Source organism: Oncorhynchus clarkii, chromosome 19 (genome assembly GCF_045791955.1).
Source record: "Oncorhynchus clarkii lewisi isolate Uvic-CL-2024 chromosome 19, UVic_Ocla_1.0, whole genome shotgun sequence".
Taxonomy (NCBI): Eukaryota; Metazoa; Chordata; class Actinopteri; order Salmoniformes; family Salmonidae; genus Oncorhynchus; species Oncorhynchus clarkii.
Window position 1 is genome coordinate 17,713,928 of NC_092165.1, and position 16,276 is coordinate 17,730,203.

The following is a 16,276-nucleotide window of genomic DNA, read 5'->3' on the forward strand; positions in this document are numbered from 1 at the left end:
CAATAATAACGAGTTTCCTCCCAGCTCTGACCGATCCAAAGAGGCAAGCTTACTACGCAGTGGGGGATATCAGTAAGGCTAACTCTTGGACCTTGCCTGAGTATATCACTCAAAGCTACTACAACACACTGAAGTCAGGGAACAGAAACAGGGACAGGATGATTGTTAGGGTTGTCCGGGCCAATGGGTCAAATCAGTTCAGGTTGGACGAGGTCTTTGTCACTCAAGTGTATCCGTTCAATGACAACTAAGCAAAGTCCTTTGATCCAAATCACACAAATAGCATTGGCTTCGACCTCTTACGAGACATTCACATGTTGCAGATGGTCAGAGGGAGGAACAACACATTGGCCGGTTTGGAGGCATTTCTGATGCAATCAGGATATCAAACGTGCCCGACAGCCGAATTTCAAGTCCGTTCCGCAAAGTCGGTCCGATTCCGAAAGGCTTCAGATGGTGGAAATCAAGATAGAGGATGATTGTGTACCTGATCAAACTTCAAGTCAAACCAGCTGAGAACGGCCACCTGAAAGTTAGTTGGAGCAACCTAAAATCATGGACCGTTACAGGGCGGTGGGGCTTTTCAAGGATGATGTTAGTCCGACCAAACTATCTGAGTCCCCTTGTCGGCAACAACACATCCAGAACCTCGGACGTTTCCGTGGCCCTGAACCCTGGTCTTCAGGTCAGGCTGCATAAACGGAAAATCTCTCTGGGACATGACTGACATGAAAGTCTGGCGTGGTGCTGAATTTGACGATGTGGACGGGTTGATTCCCATTGTTGTGAAAGGCTACGACACTAGCCTGCAGCTCTACATTAAAAAAATGGCTACGCCTGCGCTCGCCTGTTTCTGAAGACGTCCTTCGCTGACTGGAAGGAGGTGTTTAATTACTTGTGGGTAAGGCGCTACTCTGCGAACAGCGTCCACGACAACGAGTAGCAAACCTACCAGTGGGGCAGTGTATTTTACGAAAGAGACTTCCTTAGAGGAGATACCTGCATATGATGTCTATTTTTATGAGTTCAGCATGGCCCTTTCTCCAGGTTCCCAGGCTCGATTCATGCTGTTGAACAACAATGAAGTAGCACGTACGGTGGCCTGGGATAGTCAACCCTAATAACCAAAGCCCACAATGAAATGTAGAGCATTTTTATACCATGATGATGTTGGGGTCTTTCAAGGAAATCTTTATATAAAAAAAGTATTTGACCTTTGAATCATCGTTGACATGCAACTTTTAATCAGACAATAAAGTCATTTTTTCAAGGAAACTTGAATTTGAATCTTGAGTCTAATTACAAAATCACCGGTTTTTATTTGGCACCTCTTGTTTCATGAATAATTCTAAACCTAATTTTCTAAATAAAATGCAATAGTAATAAACTGTACTAAATAAGCTATATCTATGATTAACGTGTTCGTAATGTTAAAGTTGATGAATAACTGAACATTGCAAGAATACATTTATCAGTATGCAGTCATGTTGAAGTATGTGCATTCAACTTTTACAATACACTTGGATTTCAATTGGATCTTAAATGTAATACCTATTAGAGTTGTAGTTTCACTGTTTTTATATAGTGGTGCATGTGGTGAGTGTGAATGCCCCAGATGATCTGTATATGAAATAAACAGTTAAGTCTGTTAAGACCAATGTTGGAAGTCCGTGACCTGAAGCAGCAATGTAGCATGATGCCAAGTTCAAGCTAAACTGCAATAACATGATTAACGAGGGATCTCAATAACTCAAACATGGTGAGTTTTGATAAATAAACCTCGTTTGTGGCTGGTAACCAAGATGTAATGCGACTCAGTTTCGATGTTAACATGGTAACAGGGAATATGCGTTACTGTATCGGCCTAACACGCTGTCTGACTACACCTATGCAGGCTAGACAATTTCCTGATTATGTCACTCGAGACCATTCCAGAACAATAGGTGGCACTGAGCGTAATTGAGACAGGATCGTTGTTAGAGTTGTCTGTAGAGATTTGACGAGAATAGATCATATTTTTATTATACATCACCTTCCAGTTCAGCACAAATCAGCCAAATACCTTTGTGATACACATCGACCTTATTAGACAGATCTGAAATCAAAATGTGATATCATTTCTGGATTAAGCAGGATTCAAAATTAACACATACATGCACATTAAAGCCAAGGAATACAGTCATAATGAGACCTCGAGCTGTGAAAACACGAGGGTGTTGATTGCTGGTATGAAGGTACGAATTAGATGGAGCGACCTAACCGCAGAAGGACTTTGTTGTCCTTAAGCCATTTTGCCACAACTTTGGAAGTATGCTTGGGGTCATTGTCCATTTGGAAGACCCATCATGAAGCCATCTATTTTGTGCACCAGTCCCTCCTGCAGCAAAGCACCCCCACAACATGATGCTGCCACCCCCGTGCTTCACGGTTGGGATGGTGTTCTTTAGCTTGCAAGCCTCCCCCTTTTCCTCCAAACATAATGATGGTCATTATGGCCAAACAGTTCTATTTTTGTTTTATCAGACCAAAGGATATTTCTCCAAAAAGTACAATCTTTGTCCCCATGTGCAGTTGCAAACCGTAGTCTGGCTTTTTTATGGTGGTTTTGGAGCAGTGGATTCTTCCTTGCTGAGCGGCCTTTCAGGTTATGTCGATATAGGACTCGTTTTACTGTGGATATAGATACTTTTGTACCTGTTTCCTCTTCACAAGGTCCTTTGCTGTTGTTCTGGGATTGATTTGGACTTTTCACACCAAAGTACGTTCATCTCTAGGAGACAGAACACGTCTCCTTCCTGAGCGGTATGACGGCTGCGTGGTCCCATGGTGTTTCTACTTGCATACTATTGTTTGTACAGATGAACGTGGTACCTTCAGGCGTTTGGAAATTGCTCCCAAGGATGAACCAGACTACAATTTGTCTTCTGAGGTCTTGGCTGATTTCTTTTGATTTTCCCATGATGTCAAGCAAAGAGGCACTGAGTTTGAAGGTAGGCCTTGAAATACATTCACAGGTACACCTCCAATTGACTCAAATTATGTCAATTAGCCTATCAGAAGCTTCTAAAGCCATGATATCATTTTCTGGAATTTTCCAAGCTGTTTAAAGGCACAGTCAACTTAGTGTATGTAAACTTCAGACCCACTGGAATTGTGACACAGTGAATTATAAGTGTCTGTAAACAATTGTTGGAAAAATGACTTGTGTCATGCACAAAGTAGATGTCCTAACCGACTTGCCAAAACTATAGTTTGTTAACAAGAAATGTGTAGAGTGGTTGAAAAACGAGTTTTAATGACTCAAACCTAAGTGTATGTAAACTTCCGACTTCAGCTACGTCATACATGATATTTCTACAGTTGACGTTGATGTTTACCCTGACTTGCTTTACTTAATTGCCCCCTAAATAAAGTTGGATGAATAAAGTTGTATCGAATTGAATTCAATGAAATACTTGAAACACCAGCAACAAATAAAAGACACAAGGCACCCAAATGTTTTTTTTATGAATAATTTATTGCCAGTAGGAAAGCGTGAGCTAATGGCAGTATTCAATAAAAACCTTAACAAGACCATAGCACTGCTCACACCCACATAGACATCTGAAAAAGTCAAGTGTCTATGGATAACTTTGCACTATAAATATATTGGGTCCCATTTTCGTGGTGGAAAAATAAAGAGGTTCCAAAGTCACCATGTACAAACAAACAAATAAAAAATAGAACAACACAAGAATATGCAGTCGCTCATCGAAAGACCCTTTCTGAAATGAGCAGGAGACGATCAACTTTCAACGGATACATTGTGTTCTGGAAAAGCAGAGCTCTTCTCTTTTGTTAAACAAGTTTTTTCTTATTGTGAATGAAGGAACAGTAAGGCTGATAATGTAACACACCATTTAACTTGTGTTTTTTTTTGGGGGGGGGGGAAACAAAAGCATGAAATATCTACAAAACCTAGTAAACCTTGAAATCAAAACTGTACATTTAAATTTACATTGAAAATGAACGAGGATTTGTATCAAAATCCGTTTGCACTGTTTTACCTCTACAAATACAGATATCACCTTGAATTCTGAGTTGTATTTATCATAATTGTTAATGGTGTCAATGGTTTTCTTTTTTTCTTTGTAGTTGTACATCAATGTACTTTTCCGTCAGACATTTCTTGTGCATAATTGACATTTACTTAAAGCAATGGCACAGCCAACTCAAACAGGGGTATTTTTCCAGTACTGCAGGATTTGGACTGAGTAGATAGAGGAGGCTACGGGGTCCAGTGCTAAATGATATCTCCTTGAAGTCACTGCCGCCCAGCCAAGCAGCCTTCAGAGTAAGACCAGCCCCGATTACTCCTGTTTAGGTGAACAAATTCATTGCTCTCTGTGTGTACAGCGTCTTGCGAAAGTATTCGCATTTTTCTTATTTTGTTGCCTTACAACCTGGAATTAAAATAGATGTTGGTGGTTTGTATCATTTGATTGCAGCTCCTTCAGGGTTATCTTTGTTCTCTTTGTTGCCTCTCTGATTAATGCCCTCCTTGCCTGCTCCGTGAGTTTTGGTGGGCAACCCTCTCTTGGCAGGTTTGTTGTGGTGCCATATTCTTTCCATTTTTTAATAATGGTTTTAAAATGGTGCTCTATAGGATGTTCAAGGTTTTGGATATTTTTTTATAACCCAACCCTGATCTGTACTTCTCCATTCCCTGACCTGTTTGGAGAGCTCCTTGGTCTTCATGGTGCCGCTTGCTTGGTGGTTCCCATTGCTTAGTGGTGTTGTAGACTCTGGGGCCTTTCAGAACAGGTGTGTATAAACACTGAGATCATGTGACAGATCATGTGACACCTTTCACACAGGTGGACTTTATTTAATTAATTATGTGACTTCTGAAGGTAATTGGTTGCACCAGATCTTATTTAGGGGGTGAATACATATGCACGCACCACTTTTCCAGCTGTCATTTTTTTGTATTTTTTTTAAACAAGTAATTGTTTTCATTTAACTTCACCAATTTTGTTTATGTCCATCACATGAAATACAAATAAAAATCAATTTAAATTTCAGGTTGAAATGCAACAAAATAGGAAAAAATGCCAAGGGGGGGCGTGAATACTTTTGCAAGGCACTGTATGTATAAGTGTGTCTGTGTCAGTGTAGTGTCTCTTTGTGTTGTGTGTAGTTGTAGTGTGTACATACACGGGTAGAGGGGGTTAACATAAGGGAGAGATGGAGGGGTGGGGGTTCAGGCACTTTTGTTTGGATCCAGTGTCAGACTTCAGTGTGCTGTTGGGAGTCCAGTGCGGGGATGGCCAGCTGCTCAAAGTGTCCCTCGTCACCGCTCTCATAGTCGCTCATCATGACCTCTGACTCCTCGCAGCACGCCGACATGTCCGAGCAGGAGGCCGTGGATGTGTACAGGGACATGGACATGTTGTCCAGCGCCGGCGCCTCAAAGTCCCCCCGTCCGTACCCCATGGGGTAGCCACCCCGGTAGCTGCTGGCGCCGCCCATGGTGGACGTCGGGGTGGAGTTGGTGGCGGCCGTGGAGCTGCCCCGGCCCAGGCTGCCCTCAGCGTCGCTGGGGTAGTGGTGGTGCGGTAGGTACTGGTTAAGGCTATAGAGCTGGGGCAGTGGTGGGCGGTGGCGCACCCCCGAGGCCGAACTCGAACCTGGGCTGCCAGGAGGCGCCAGGTCCCTCCGGGGTGGTTCCAGGGTGGCGTAGCGGTCGCCATACTCGGGTAGCGGTGGCAGGGGCAGGTCTTCGTGGGCAGGGAAGTCCTCTAGCGGCAGAGGGAAGTCGCTCTCGATGTCGTAGCCGCCGGGGTAGTAGTCAGTATCGATGGCGTTTGGGTCACTGTACAGGGGGGCCGGGGACTCCACGACCTCATACTGCGGGAACTCCTGGATTCCAGGAAGTTGAACACTTGGCATCCAATCAGAGGTGTCCCAGTGATAGCCTGTTGGACAGGATGCAAAGAATTAGACACCACAGGTCCCACCACCTTACACCTCAAAGCACATACCCACACACCAGCAGCATGTTAGTGTTAAAAACCCACACCATGCAATTTTCATGACACACCAACACATTCAGTTGGATGTGTTAAAAAATAAACACAAAAATCCCAAAACAGTTTAAAATGCACACGAACACACAGCTAGTATAAACAAATACTGATTAAGATGTAATACACTTGAAACAGACACTTGTACTACATTTACTGCTTTTATGGAGTGGTTTATGCTGAGATCATTTCCAAATGGGGGTGAATACGATTAGTGACTTTCAAAGCAACGTTTCAAACATTTGCTTTAGAATTGGCTCAATTTTTTTTTAGTGTTAGACATCAAAGGAATCTAACTTCATTCAACGTGGGACTGTTATAGTTACTGGGGGAAAGCGGGGACACAAAACACATTTTAGGGTCTATGTGAGGGATTTGAATTGAAGTACTGTGACAAAATTAGTTTCCATGTTTAGTTTATAACTATCGATATGATATTGTTTCGACCAAATAATGCTTACACATTTCCAGTCTTATTTCCTCACAGCATCTACGTCATGCAAAGGATTGTTTTGTTGGTTGACAGTAAGGGGGGGGGGGAACACCACTGGGCTTCAGGCAAAAAAATGACAAAACAGTCACCTCTTGGGTTCTTGAGATCATGAGCCAAAAAAGACTCTTTAGACGCGGCGAGACGGGAGAGAGGGAAAACAAGTCAAGTTAAGAACCCGAGAGAGAGAGAGAAGCCCAGAACAAGAATGAAACATGAAAAAAAACACCTACTGCTCTTGAGTAAAGATACACGCCTACAATACAAACAACAGTAGTGCCATTTTCTTAAACGGTCAATTGAGGGGCGAGGGAAATTAACCTAGCCCCTTCCAAATGACATTTTCGCTGCTCTGTTAATTGGCCAATCGTGTGAGACATTTCAATTTTGAGACTCAAATTAAGCAGCGCGATTCAAATTACAATAATTTGGATGTCAATGAGATGAGGCATATCATTGGATAAGGAAATGGCATCTCCGAGGCCTAACTCATCATCCTGACACTGAGGACGGAGCATGAAACTACCAGAACTGGGTTAAAATAGTATTCAAAATAATTTTAAACTGTGCTTGCCTGTTGCAATGGAACCAATAGAAATGTGTTTTTAAAGTGCAAACTCCGCCCACCTGCTACTACTCCAGGCAGGTGGAAGCAAACACTCAAAGTACTTGAAAGATTTCAAATAGTATTTGAACCCAGGTCTGGAAACTACGGAACGCAACCACACAGAAACACCACAGACGACTAACGAGTATTGAGGTGATAGTAGTAAAAAAGTACCTTCTCCTTCCACCGAGTCAATAACAGAGTTGACAAGGTGGATAACCGTCACTATGGAGGCTTGTGAAAGGTAAGGGAAAGGAGCAGATGAGGAATATTTTTACATTAGTACAAATGATTTGGAAAAAGAAACCAAACAAAAATGGAAGAGCACGTTTGCGTCGGGAAACGTCAAACCGACGTTCGAGAAACGTTTCCCTACAAAAACATTTTCCCCCCTTGTGTTGCTCTGAAACGTATGTAGTTTTTGGTTGGTGGGGGGGAGGGGTAGGACGAAGACGGGAGGGTAAGACTGACTGCATGATGTTGAAGGATGTCTACATTGGATGTTTGGGTTTCAATGGTTGGTCACAACACAGAGGTGGAACGGGACACGGTGGAGAGGGGAGTTTGGTCTTTGTGCAAGAGAACACACAGCAACAACATACGGAGATGCTAGGGGTGCCATTGATAGTATGGAAGGAAGGATCAGAGAAATTCTCAAGGATAAAAACGCCTTTCCAGCCCTAAAATAGCTAAGACTATATTTTTGTCCAAATACAGTCTAAAAAAACAGCTAAACAATACTTCACAAAAAAGTTGAAATATTTTCTATATAGGTATACTGTGAAGATATCTATGATAAATACATTAGATCGATGTATCAGAAATCCAGCAGGTTTTCACGGTCAGGTTATAAGGATAAGTACAGATGAAGGTTGTGGTGATTGATGGCAAACACATTCCCTACAACCCAATGTGAAATGAGGGCAGATATGGGAGAAGAACCATCATATGTACTTTATACCCTTGCTTAATTCTCCTCACTGTCTTCTTCAAACATCCATCCGTGGCTAGATTTTGTTTGAAAAGAAACACATGCAAAAAGAGAGACAAAAAAAAAGAAAAGGGGACATACAAGTAAAATAAGAGAAAATAACTTAAAATCATGTTATGATGCTAATTTGCTAACTTCCTTGGCTAATGCTAATTTCCCCTCTTGCCACTTCGGTGGGGAAGCCTGTACAAGCACGCCTGTTTTGCGGCTCGGGCTGAGTAGAGGGCGAGAAAAAAAAAAGAGACCGACAACAGAAAGGCCTTTTTATTCTTGGAGAATCTTGCAAAATGTTTTTTTTCTTTTCTCTTTGATCGCTTCCTTCTGTACCGAGGTGATTGAGGACTTACAAGCTGACCCCTAGTTAAAACCGTGTTCTGGGTCTGTGGACCGATTTGATCCAAATGGGAACTGAAGCCCCGCAGCAAAAAGGGAGAGAGAAGAACACATGACCCCACAGAGCCACCGCCGCAGCCAATCACGGCATGCAAAGAGCGATGATTAGCATGTAGCATGTTCACAAGTCACCTACGGCCAAGGGGCCACTCTACAAAGAACTGCAGTCAAACAAGAACCAGAAGAGTTTTCCACAAGCATCCACACTTGTGCTGTCCACTGCAAACATGCACGAGTCTGATGTACTGCTTCGGGAATTCAGAATTATACAACCAAAGTAAAAGAACATATTTAGATCTACAAGAACAAATATGGGTCTGTAGACGACCAAACTTGGTTCACTTCGGGTATGAATCAATCTAGTCAATACATTAGGACATTTATCAATGAAAAGAGGTTGACCATTTCTGTTCAGATGCATACCGTTATCGTCACAGGACTCGGACTGGAAGGAGCTGAGGGACTGGACCTCAGACATACTGCCCCTGGTGTTGTAGTGACAGACACTGTCCTCCACTGGCTTCTTGGTCAAACAGTGATCCAAGTCTACTACCTTAGCTGGAGTACAGAAGCACACACACAGAGATGTAGGTGGGTGAAGTAGTATGTCCGGGAAGGGACGACACGCAGGGATTCGCTACATTTCTACTGTGATCAAGTTCGAGTGGTTTTTGTACTTTGGCTTTAGTATTGGACACGAGGGTTGAGAGATATCTGCCCCTTTAATGTCTAGATAGATCATTCCAGACTGTACAATTGATGTCCATATTTATAATATTATTGTCACATTATTTAATGACAATCTTAGTATGGTGAAAAAATTATATGTTCATTTCGACATATTCATTCAGTCTAACTGATAAAACTTCACAGTTTTGATTTGTAAAGTACAAAAAGAGTATAACTCTTGCATTTCCCGACTTATCGTCAATATCAAATATCACGATAGTCGATTTAATCATATAAAATCGGCCCAACCCCATTGGTCACACCGTGAATGATGTGAAGGTAATTCCCACCAACGAGCCCATCAAAATGTATAATAGGGAATCTACAAATATGAATCAACAATAAAGATATGGACTGAAGTAAAGGAGCTTTACCGTCGTACTCGTAGTCCCAGCTGGGCTTCTGGATGGAGTCGCTGTCGGAGACCGAGTTGGAGGGCGGCGGCGGAGGCAGATTGGGCGCCACGCTGCACACGGCAACCGTCTTGCGGTGTCCGTGCATCGTGTCCGGGTTGAACGTGCTGAACTCGGGGTGCTCGGGGATGGCCGAGCCCTCGAACGAGTTGCGGTCCAGGTTGTTGCGCGAATCGCTGGGGATGCTGGGTGTGTACGAGCTGGGCCGAACAGGCACCTGCGGCGGAATGTCAGAGTAAATGTTCTTACAGAGCTTTGCGTCAAAGTAGGGCCCCTGGAGGAAGGAGTGCGGCGCTCCTAGGCCTCCCGGGCTGCGCTTGTTGTCGTCAGACTTGGACTTTCTTCGGCACGCCCTCTTGCGGATGACCACGAAGAGGACGACCAGGAGGAAAATGGCGGCCACAAAGACCACAATACCGATGACTTCCTCAAGGCCGATGTTCCAGGAGGTGGAGATGAACTCGTTGCGGACCTCGGAGCGGAGTTCGCATAGCCGCCCGATGTAGCCCAGGGAGCAGTTGCAGGTGTACGAGCCGTAGGTGTTCTGGCATTGGCCGCCGTTGGAGCACGGGTTCTTCAGGCACTCGTCCACATCACCGAGGCACCTGCACCGCAACGAAAGGACAGGGAGGATCAAGAGACATCAACATGTTGACAGTAAAAGATAGTTGTTTGGCCAATGGACTACGGGAAAAACGGTGGCTTTGAGAAGTAAGACGGCCACCCTTTGTGCACACATACCTGTCACCCTGGAATCCCTGTTCACACTCACACACAGGACCATCCAGGCTGTCAATGCACTTCCCACTGTTTTTACAGGGGTTGTCTGTGCAGTACGGCCCCACCTGGCACCTGCAGCGAAAAGATACGTATACAATACAGCAGCCTAGACCAAAGAGTAATGCGAAATAACCGTATTACTTCCTGACAGTCACTGATCCAATGCGGCATCCGAGTATCTCAGAGAATTATCGAGACGCGTGCATGCGATTCCAGCTCTGCGGAAACGCTCATTGCCATTTCCTACAGTGCAATGCTTCCGTTTTTTGTTATCAACACGAGGCTCAGGCTCAATTTTCATTTCAGATTGAGCGGATGTTATGGATGGAGAATACTGAGGGCCTGGCTAGGAGCAACAACAAAAACGTAGATAAGCTGAGATTGTTTCCTCTGTCAAAATATTTATACAACACATGCCAAAACAGAATATATATATTTTTTAAATGTCATCCAAACATTGAAATTGGTAAGAGGGCATCATTTGTAATACCATGCTTATATCTGTCAGCAAAAGTCAGGAAAAATGGCTTGTCTGAGCTCCCAAATCTATAATTCCATTTTCACCCTTAAGCAGTACACTATGTTCATAAAAGCATCATATCTATGCGAAATAGACAGATTCATACCGTTGTCCCGAGTACTGCCCTCTGCACTGGCAGTAGAGGTCGTCGCCGCGTGGCACGCAGGTTCCCCCGTACAGGCAGGGGTTGGAGGCACATGGGCTGATGCCAATCTCACAATGAGTACCCATGAACGAAGCCTTGCACTTACAGAAGTAACCTGGTGAAACAGCAGAGAAAGCACAAGAGAAAGGTTGGACATGCCATTGTAATTTGGTGTTCACAGGACCGTGGGGGAAACAGGTTTGGATTGAGGATTGAGGATTACAGCTGTATACTTTAACTTTGGGCTCAGAAACGCACATTCGGATGACACAGTAATCATCTTCAAATAATCAAAACGTTGGGCATTATAAGCAGACTAGGTTGAGGAGCATAACTACGCAACTCGAGTAGACACGACACCAGGCGACAAAAACCACAACGGGAGCTTCGTACCTCCGTTGGCCAGTGAGGAGCAGCTGCCCCCGTTGGTACAGGGGTTGCTGGAGCAGCCCTCGGTGGCGGGCGCCAGCACGCACCCGGGTGCCACGTCCACCGCGTCCTCCAGCACGGCGTGGGCGCCACGCGCCTTGGTGTTGAGCGGCAGCTCTTGGCCGTTGAGCACGATGGCTTCCACGCAGCCTCGGAGCCCATTGGTGAGGGGCAAACTGCGACCGTGGCGCCCGGCTGTGGAAGGGGGGTGCTGGCGCACATGCCCGCCGAAGTAGACGCTGTTGTCCAGGTTGAGTGTGCGCAGAGTACCCGGCGCTGTGCCCGAGGCGGCGTGCACGCGGTCCAAGACCAGCTTGGCGTAGTTGCCATCCACCTCGAGGGTGACCGCGTGCCATTCGCCGTCGTTGACCTGGGTGCTGTGCACAGAGACGATTCCAGGGCCACTGCCGCAGTCAAACTTGTACTGCAGGCGGCCATTCACAATCTGACGGAAGGAGAAAGGGAGAGAGAGGAGTTAGGCCCCGTCCAGATAGAACCGCTAGTCCCTACCCACCATAGGAACTTCTGTAGCTCTAACCAGCCTGGATAAGTAGCAGCAATATGGCAAAACGGTCACCTTGCCAAGGCGGGGCTACCATAATTAACCAATAAGGAACGGGCGGGGGTGTGGTATATGGCCAATATACCACTGCTAAGGGATGTTCTTAACTGGTTACAAATGTAACCAGAGCAGTACAAATAAATGTTCTAGCAGGGCAGACATTTGACGAACTGACCTGTAGGGATGGTGGCATCCTATGACGGTGCCACGCTGAAAGTCACTGAGCTCTTCAGTAAGGCCATTCTACTGCCAATGTTTGTCTAGAGATTGCATGGCGGTGTGCTCGATTTTATACACCATATACACCAGCAACGGGTGTGATTGAAATTAGTCGAATCCACTAATTTGAAGGGCTGCCCACATACTTTTGTGTATATAATGTATCTTGCCGTATCACATTGTCTTGTGATATCATGTAATATTCAAACCAGTAAGCTAAATCCCTTGGAGCACTAGTGTCCCAAATGGCACCCTATTTCTTCTATAGTGCACTACTTTTGACCAGAGCCCTATGGGCCCTGCTCAAAAGTAGTGCACTATGTAGTGAATAGCTGATCCTCTGGCATCCAGACCATACACCGGTGAGGAATGTGTGAGAAAGTGCTTTCCGCTTCCCTCTCAGCATTCCCTGAAAATAGCACGGCTGTGTGTGTTGTTCGACATGCAGTCCCACCACCGCATTCCCAGAGCCCTTTCACGTGAGGATCATAAAAGACAACCAGCACACAGCATGGTGGCCCCCCCAAGGGGAGGTCCTGGCAGCTAGCGATTATCAGGCCGTTGCCTACACAGGATAACATGGGCTAATACGGAGATTGGGCATGGGACTGGGAGCTGGAGCAGCAGACTCAGAATAAATAGGACAGTACCCACAGCACAGACAAGAAAGTGGTTTGTTTACTGTGATTTCATGCCCAAGCTGGGAAAAATACTACGGTGGACTTGAAATGGTGTGGGAAGGAGATTTATGTTCTTGTAGTCTGTGGCTAGTAGCTAGAATCCGGCGTCTTCTCACATGGACACGCGCAAACTGTGTTTGACCTTTGACCCACCTCCAGGATGCTGTAGTCGGTGCCCTTGGCGTACATGACGGTGGCGTGGCTGGAGAAGGTCCTCAGCCTGAGGGACAGCTTCATCTCCTCCTTGTTCTCATTCTCCATCAGACGGTACTTGACATAGCCCGTCCCGCTGAACGTCAGGGACTGACCGTCTGGGGAGGAGGGGGGGGGTAAAGATAAGTATGGGGGGGAGAGATAATAAGAGGGAGAGACCGATAACTAGACAGTGAATACAGAGACAAAACAAACAGTAGGTTCATATACACTCATTTGACAGCTTCATATCAGTGAGCGAGAGGGAGAGAGATATGCAGAGAGGGGGAGAGAGAGAGAGTCAGATAGGATGAGAGGTGTGTCTGCTCTTACCGGAGCACTTGCCCTGCTTGGCACCATCTGGACACACACAGCTATACTTGGCCTCCTTCCGGTCTGCCACACACTCCATGCCCTCTGGGCAGGGGTTGGCATCACATAGCTTGTTCACCGTGGGGCATTTGCCACCTGGAACAACAACGTACACGGATTAAGAGCATGATGAAGCCAGAATGGGGTCAGGGGGTGAGGGGTGTGTGTGTGTGTGTGGTGGTGGGGGGGGCATGTACGTATTTAGGTCCATGTACGTCTCGGTGTGTGCCTGTCAGTACCTTCACATTGACAGGTAGCCGTGCGCTGGTGTCGTGGCGTGACGAAGCTGAGACGGGCCGTGCTATAGGTGGACATGGCGGTCCTGTCCAGGCTGATGACCTCGTCGCAGAAGCGCAGCGGGCAGTCCAGGCCGGCGCACAGCTTCTTGACCACGCGCACGAGGCGCACGCCCGTCATTTCCTCGATGACCGCCGCAGACGAGTTGAGCTTGCGGAAGACCGCCTGGAGGAGCAACGGTGAAGACGTTAAAAAGACTGAAAGATCAACCTGGAAGTCCTTAAACGGACATGTGACATGTTGCAGCGAATTCGGCACTTGACTATTCTTCATGGTGAATCCTAGAGTTTTGATTCTATTTCACAACTGTAAATACATTCGGTCAATTTCTATGGTTGCCCGTCTTCTATTCATACTTTTATGTTAGTGGAAGACAGACCAGTATTTTAAAATGTATTCATACATAGTGTGCCATATTATGTGTTATGCTAAAGTTAATATCCCTATCACCATTATTACAAGCATTATATTGCGTTAAATTATTACATATGCTATTGGTATTATTATCGGTATCATAACCTCAATGGCTAGTAAACAAAGTCAGTGCTGATCTAGAATCAGTCACAATTGATAGGATGATATGGACAGGGGGAGGACCCGATCCGAGATCAGCACTCCTACTATGAGCCGTGGTCATGGTTCTTACCTCCTGTGGTTGGTAGGGACTCCCGGACTTCTCCAGAACCAGTAGAACATCCAGGTCTCCTGTCCCCTGCTCGGAGGGCTGCAGACTAACCAGCTGGGCCTCGCTGCGTCTCACCCCCGCTACATTCCTCAACGCCCGCTGGAACGTGCGCCAGTAGTCCCCGACAAACTCCTCGGGCGCGATGCCGGCGAAACGCACGGCGATGGAGTTGTCCAGCGCCTGCCGAGTCACTTGGCGCACGTGCACGTTCACGTCGGCCGTCGCCGAAAAGCGCCCGTCCGTGACGGTGATGTTGAGCGGGTAGTGGCCCACGTCGAGCGGGCGCCGGGCGATGACTTTGCCGTCCGCGGCGGAGACGGTGAACAGAGCGTCTTCGGCGTTATCCGGGGATGATGGAGGTGCGAGACTGTAAGTTAGCGTGTCGTAAATGTCCTGGTCGGTGGCGTGGATTTTGCCGAGCACGCCGCCGGGGTACTCCTCGCCGGCGACAGAGATGTAGATGTCCAGCGGAAAGACGGCGGGCGGGTAGACACTCTCGTCGATGACCCGGATGCTGATGTAGGCCGTGGAGAGGAGCTGGGGCTTGCCGTTGTCAGCCACCTAGAGGGAGAGGAGAGAGGGATAAGTCTCACGTTGTGTCTGTTGCGAGAGAGATAGAGAGAAATAGATAGAGAGATAGAGAGAGAGGAGAGAGGGATAAGTCACACGTTGTGTCTGCTGCGAGAGAGATAGAGAGAAATAGATCGAGAGATAGAGGAGAGAGGGATAAGTCACACGTTGTGTCTGTTGCGAGAGAGATAGAGAGAGAGAGAGAGAGAGAGAGAGGAGAGAGGGATAAGTCACACGTTGTGTCTGTTGCGAGAGAGAGAGAGAGAGAGAGAGAGAGAGAGAGAGAGAGAGAGAGAGAGAGAGAGAGAGAGAGAGAGAGAGAGCGGTGACCCAACTAAAGCTTTCATATTAATTATCAAAAACTCATACTAGGCCTAGTTATAAAATGTCTCCAAAACTTCGACACAATTCACTTATTTTACTGCTTTCATTCAACAAGTTAACAAAAATTACTATTTCTGATAACATATGAGCCCAAATAACTGCCACCATGTCGGCGATCCCCCATATCATCCCTACACGGGTAATAACATAACTGTGCTCGACCTATGATAGACTATCACTGCGTCAGTTGCGTGTTAGTTTGCTTGTTTATTATACTCTAGTATCGCCAAATCACTTATCGTCCAAGAGCGCTCAGAAGGCTAACCAAATGACATACAGGGTACAGCAGAAAAACAAACAAGACACGTGTTGGAAGTACTCCATCTTTGCCATTCATTTTGCTGTATGCAGCTCCACTTCCCCACTGTAGAGGGAGCTTATGCTCTTCCATTCTCCTAATGCTGAACCTTCCCCACTCATCAATACACAAGTCAAAATGGACCACCTGCAGAAAGACTAAGGGCCTACGTGCTCAGACAAAATGAAAACGTCCACCTGCGTTTGGAAGGCATTTACACAGCCAGAGACGCTACAAATCAAATCAAATCAAATTTTATTTGTCACATACACATGGTTAGCAGATGTTAATGCAAGTGTAGCGAAATGCTTGTGCTTCTAGTTCCGACAATGCAGTAATAACAAGTAATCTAACTAACAATTCCAAAACTACTGTCTTGTACACAGTGTAAGGGGATAAAGAATATGTACATAAGGATATATGAATGAGTGATGGTACAGAGCAGCATAGGCAAG

General features: G+C 45.9%; 1 protein-coding gene across 8 annotated transcripts in view; it reads right to left on the reverse strand.

Moving 5' to 3' along the window:
* Window positions 1–3,504: 3,504 nt before the first annotated feature.
* LOC139374883 (protocadherin Fat 1-like) overlaps window positions 3,505–16,276 on the reverse strand; it is a 104,484-nt gene continuing 91,712 nt past the window's right edge. For 3 of the 8 annotated variants that reach the window (XM_071116075.1, XM_071116072.1, XM_071116073.1), the window contains 12 exons: window positions 14,531–15,130; window positions 13,827–14,049; window positions 13,549–13,683; window positions 13,177–13,334; window positions 11,527–12,007; window positions 11,095–11,248; window positions 10,430–10,540; window positions 9,650–10,293; window positions 8,970–9,104; window positions 7,337–7,396; window positions 6,648–6,683; window positions 3,505–5,957 (listed from right to left, as the gene is read on the reverse strand). In XM_071116075.1, the coding sequence (XP_070972176.1) occupies window positions 5,269–5,957; window positions 6,648–6,683; window positions 7,337–7,396; window positions 8,970–9,104; window positions 9,650–10,293; window positions 10,430–10,540; window positions 11,095–11,248; window positions 11,527–12,007; window positions 13,177–13,334; window positions 13,549–13,683; window positions 13,827–14,049; window positions 14,531–15,130 (3,426 nt within the window). In that variant the 3' untranslated portion in view covers window positions 3,505–5,268. Of the gene's footprint in view, window positions 5,958–6,647; window positions 6,684–7,336; window positions 7,397–7,615; window positions 8,562–8,969; window positions 9,105–9,649; window positions 10,294–10,429; window positions 10,541–11,094; window positions 11,249–11,526; window positions 12,008–13,176; window positions 13,335–13,548; window positions 13,684–13,826; window positions 14,050–14,530; window positions 15,131–16,276 lie in introns of those variants that run through there. The other 5 variants (XM_071116078.1, XM_071116076.1, XR_011627742.1 and 2 more) reach the window with 4 other exon arrangements.